This window comes from Antrostomus carolinensis, unplaced genomic scaffold (genome assembly GCF_000700745.2).
Source record: "Antrostomus carolinensis isolate BGI_N321 unplaced genomic scaffold, ASM70074v2 scaffold9544, whole genome shotgun sequence".
Classification (NCBI taxonomy): Eukaryota; Metazoa; Chordata; class Aves; order Caprimulgiformes; family Caprimulgidae; genus Antrostomus; species Antrostomus carolinensis.
The window spans coordinates 51585-56459 of record NW_010311453.1 but is presented as its reverse complement, the minus strand read 5'-3'; the positions used below and the strand labels follow the sequence as shown (position 1 = coordinate 56459).

The 4875-nt window shown below is 38.4% G+C and overlaps 1 protein-coding gene across 1 annotated transcript in view; it reads right to left on the bottom strand.

Moving 5' to 3' along the window:
• Nucleotides 1-748, bottom strand: part of LOC114818515 (ribosomal protein S6 kinase alpha-2-like) — a gene marked incomplete at both ends in the record, with an annotated part of 41350 nt that extends 40602 nt beyond the window's left edge. The window contains one exon of the mRNA XM_029084686.1: nt 632-748. Coding sequence (XP_028940519.1) covers nt 632-748 — 117 coding nt within the window. The remainder of the gene's footprint in view (nt 1-631) is intronic.
• Nucleotides 749-4875: the final 4127 nt, after the last annotated feature.

Below are 4875 nucleotides of genomic sequence, written 5' to 3'. Positions count from 1 at the left end.
AAAATTGTCTTTGGGATTAAGAAAAACCTTGGATTTCAGACAAAAACATTGTTTCTTCACAAATTAGCTTGTGGTCATACAGGTAGTTTTTTTCTCCCATGCTCTGGCCACAACAATTGCTCTCCTCAGCGCTGGGGTTTGACTCCAGGATCCTCTCGGCAAAGCGTATGGGCCCTGGAGTGTGAGCTAAACAGCTAGGACTTTCAAATGTGCTTGAGATCCTATTTGCCCTCAGTGGGAAACGGACAGCTAACTTCTTTAAGCTTTTGAATGTTCCTGTTTACATCCTCTAACTAAGCAGCAGTGGTGCACTCACATCCCCAGTGGGCATGTCAGAAAGAGAAGGGGGGGTGTCTCTAATTTTATAAACAGTGATGTTCACTTATGCTCACTTGTGTTCATTAGTCCAAGTCCAGAGCCATAAGCATTATTTCCTAAACTGTTTCATATACAGGAATTGAACTAAAAGATATAAGTGTTATTAAAATGGAAAAAGAAGGGATTTGGGCTTTCTTATCTGCCTTTATGATATAATTTATATATGGACAATGTTACCAGTGTAAATACACTCAGAGAAAGGACACGACATTTTCAATGTTGCTCTAGGTGATTAGATGGCATTAAAAATTACCTTTCCATATGAACCTTGTCCTAATACTTTCAGTAGCTCAAACTGAGAAGGATCTGCTTTTTCAAAACCTTCCTTCACATGATGACTGATGTCTATTTCCTTCACGATACCTTCTTCCTGTGAAGAAAACAACAAAAAACAAAATCCGCAAATCAGAGCTGTTATCCTAAGGAAACATATTGTTTATTAAGATCTAATTTTCTGTGATGCTACAATAATGTATGAAATTTTGAAAACAGAAACAAATGCTTGTCCAAATATTCCATGTGCCACATGGATGAGGAGGGTAATGTCAGAACATCCGGGCCTGCTGCTTCTGTTTCTTGAGCCTCAAGATATGACAAGGGAAAGACAGAACATATAAGCTAAAACACAAAAATACACTGGAGAGTTTGGTATGCCCATCACAGACATCACCAGCAGAGCAGCATGTACTCTAATCTGTATTACGGAGGCTCCAGCACACTTCTTTGTTCTCCTTCAAAGCATCATTTAAATCCACCTTAGAAAGCTCCTTTAGTCTTAAGCAGCAATTCTTATGAGCAGGAAGTAAACAAAAGTTATTGCTAAAAGCAGGTCTCCCTATTTACCTCAAAGAATGGAAAGTTACTACTGGTAACCTTCTAAATAGAAAACAAATTAATGATTTAGATGTGAAAATGGGGTGGTGGTGGGAGGAAGAGTGACCCACGCTTTCTTGCTTGAAGGAATTATCATTAAACACTGGATTTCCAAGGTCCTTTTGTTAAAATATTTCCACCATAGATGCACATTCCTTAAAGACATCAGTTGAACCAAGACTTTTAGCTCACAAGCTGTGACATATAGCATTTGATTTAGATGTTTGTTTTATGTTATTATCACATGTTCCTCTAAAAAGAGAGCAACTGGGTCACGTGACACCCAAAGGGACTACACAGAGTTTGCAGCAACCCAGAAAGTCATTGAGCTGAAAAGAAACGTGAAAGGATGGACTAGATCTTCAAGGACACAGAGGTGAGAAACGATAATATTTACACAGCTTTTTATTTCTGTAGCGTTTTGTACACCTAGCTTTTTTCCTATTCAAATTACTTGTTCCAATACCTCTACAACTAAAATGTGGATTTAGAATACAAAACCTTTTTGTTTCATCTCCCAGGTCAAAGGGAATTGATCATTTAGGAATAAATGTGAGTATTTTTTGTTCCATCTCCCAGGTCGAAAGGAATTACTCACTTAGATATAGGTTTGAATATTTCTGCACCCAGAAGCAATAATTAGAATCACATAAACACTATTTTTTCATGGAATTTTCCTGCAGTTGTCCTTTTCCCCCAAGAAAATATCTTGATAAAACCTGGAAATATAACATTTGTTTCCCATCCTTAAAAATTACTGTGGAGAAAATAGAAATAACATCCTAAAATTAAAATACATTCACAAAAATATTTGGTCAAAACACATTCATTTACTAAACAAGAATAAAATTTATTCCTTTCTCCTCCAGAAAAATTGCTATCACCTTCTAGCAGCTGTAATTCATCTGATGCATGGCTAGCATTACCCAGATTGCTCTCTGTACTGTAGCTTCTTCTCTCCCTTGCCTATTTACACTCACGTGCTTTGGAACAGGGACTATATCCTCTTCATGGTTTGGAAAGCTTCCTCTACTTTGTGCATGCTCCCAGAATCATGGAAAATAATCATCATCTGACAGCAACTCATTTTTCTGATCCTAATTCCTCTACTTTATTATTTGCCTGGAAGGAAATGCTTGAAACCAATGACCAGTTTTCACAGAGAGATTTAAAGGTTTTCTAAGTACATAACTGCCAGGATCTCTCCTCTTGTTTTTCTGGCTTTAATTACTGTGGGAGACAGAATATCTTTCTAATATAAAAAATAGCAATTTTTTCTAGGTAAGGGAAACAATAGTAAACCAGTACAAATTCAATACACTGTATTAGCTGTTTCCTAAGGAAACACGCTGTTATCAAAGGCTCCACCAAGTTCTGAAGTTATGAGTTTTCATACTGAGGGACACGCATCTTTAAGTAAACTGCCTGCAGCTGAGAGACTTGCACACTGGTAAGAACAGTATTTCAAGTTTAGCCCACCCTGCCACACTACAGCTTAGGAAAGGACTAAGGACTACCGGGCTTGCCACCCATCTTGTTCAGTGTCCTGGTTTTGCTAGGATAGAGTTAATTTTCTTCTTAGTAGTTATTCACTAAAGCTAAAATTCCTCCCCAGAGAGTCAGGCACCTGAATCACCACTACACCAGACCTCATATGCCTGGGAGTTTGCTCTCCATTGAGCACAGGCAGTGCTTGGGAGGACTGGCTTTGCAAGACAGTCCCTGTATGTGGATGCCCCCCTGACAACCATCGTATGATGAAAAACTGCGTGATGTTTTCTCAAGTCAGTGCAGCTTGAGGGCACCTAGTCACCATTTCACAGTTTTGCCCATCTCTGTTTTGCACAGAAGTGCAGCACAGCAAGGACCACACACTGCAACCAGGTGAAGCAGGATGTGGATCCAAATTTTGAAGTGCACTTGGGACACAAAGCTCTGCAAAAAAGAAACTAACCCCAGTTTTATCTACACCAGATATCTTCCGCAGATTTACTTCTCCTTTGAGCTGACACCTTGATCTTAAAAAGTGTGGATGAGATCTACCGCAAACAGCAAAATCATTCTAAATTCAGTTAGATTGTATTTCAGCCTGAACCATGGAGTCACCACAGCTACATTTGCAAGTTTAAATCATGAGTTTCAATTTGTCAATCCATATTAGTCATCAAAGTCACAGGCGTACAACCTTAAGCATATTTCTCATTGTATTATTGAATTTAATATAACCTCTTTAGGTTCATGAAATGTGTTTTGTTACAAGAATACATTGGAAGTATTAAAGTGGTGATAATTCAGCTTGTTGGAAGAATGCTTGAAAAATTCTAGCGTTCCCAGAGAACAGCATAATTAATTCATAGCTTGCAATAAAAACAACACTTTAATTACATGCATCTTTAATTAAAATCATATTATTTAAAAATAATGGGACCAAATACAAGGCCTAGCAGTGTTTATCAGAGAAACACAGAATTTAAAGATGGAAAAAGTTTGTTAGATTATGTGACTTCATAGAAATATAAAAACACTGGTTAGAAGGGGCTTGCTGAAGGTCATCTAGTCCAACATTCCTGCCCAAAATATCACTGATCAGGCCAGCTGGTTTTTGCCCATTGTGGTTCTCAGCGTCCCAAAACAATGAGGTTTGGGCCACTTCCTATGAAAGATTATTCTCTTTCCATTTGCCTAGCTCAGAAATGTCCACAGTTGTGTCAAGCTGCCTGCTCTATGGGTGCTTAGGAGGAAGTAGGATATTTTTCTAGGAAGGCAGAATTTCCTGTGGATTTCCTGTGGTCTCCTCTCTAGAAAGGGGAACCAAAGCAACACTGAAGAAAAGCATGCCGGACAGGTCTTTTATCACTGATTATCACTACAGTGGCGTTAGTTGTGAGCTATCCAAGAGGTAGTTAGTATTTTAGCTGGTATGACAAATTAACTTCTCACTGGAGTAAAAAGCCAAACTGTCAATACTTGACACTGCAGATGGACACAGACCCTTAAAGCAAATATATGCTGATGTGTTTGCACACATGCATCCATTTGCCTCGCATGTATCTCTATATTCTTATTACTTATTTCGCTGCAATTTTGGAATTACTTCTGTTTGTTTGTTTTACCTTACTAATGAAAAAACAAAACCCCAAACAACAGTTTTATGTTTCCTTTTAATATTCTTACTTACTTTGGATCTTCCCCTATTATTTACATCTTTTGAAGTCTCTCTCTATTAAACTAATATGGAATGTGTGATAATTTTTCTCAGGTACTGATGACTAGAGCAAAACCCAAACTATGAGTCCATAAACACCGTGGCAGATCTCTCCCAACTATTTTTGCTTTGACTTGCATCTGAGGGACTTCTCTAACATGGATTTTTTTCACTGGTCCAGCAAGTACAGCATATCTACATTAGGAATTTACATAACAAGAAAACCGAGGCAAGAGACTCACACTACAGATGAAGCCTGCACACTGAAGAAGCTGTTTTGATGGAGAGGATTTCAGTGTGGAAAAAAAACATGAGCCAGCTTCCAAAACGGTTTTGATCAGTGAAGTTGGTGGAGTCAAAAATGAATGTTCCACAGTTTGGTCTTGCAACAGCTGTGCACAGCAGCCCAGGCTCTTGCT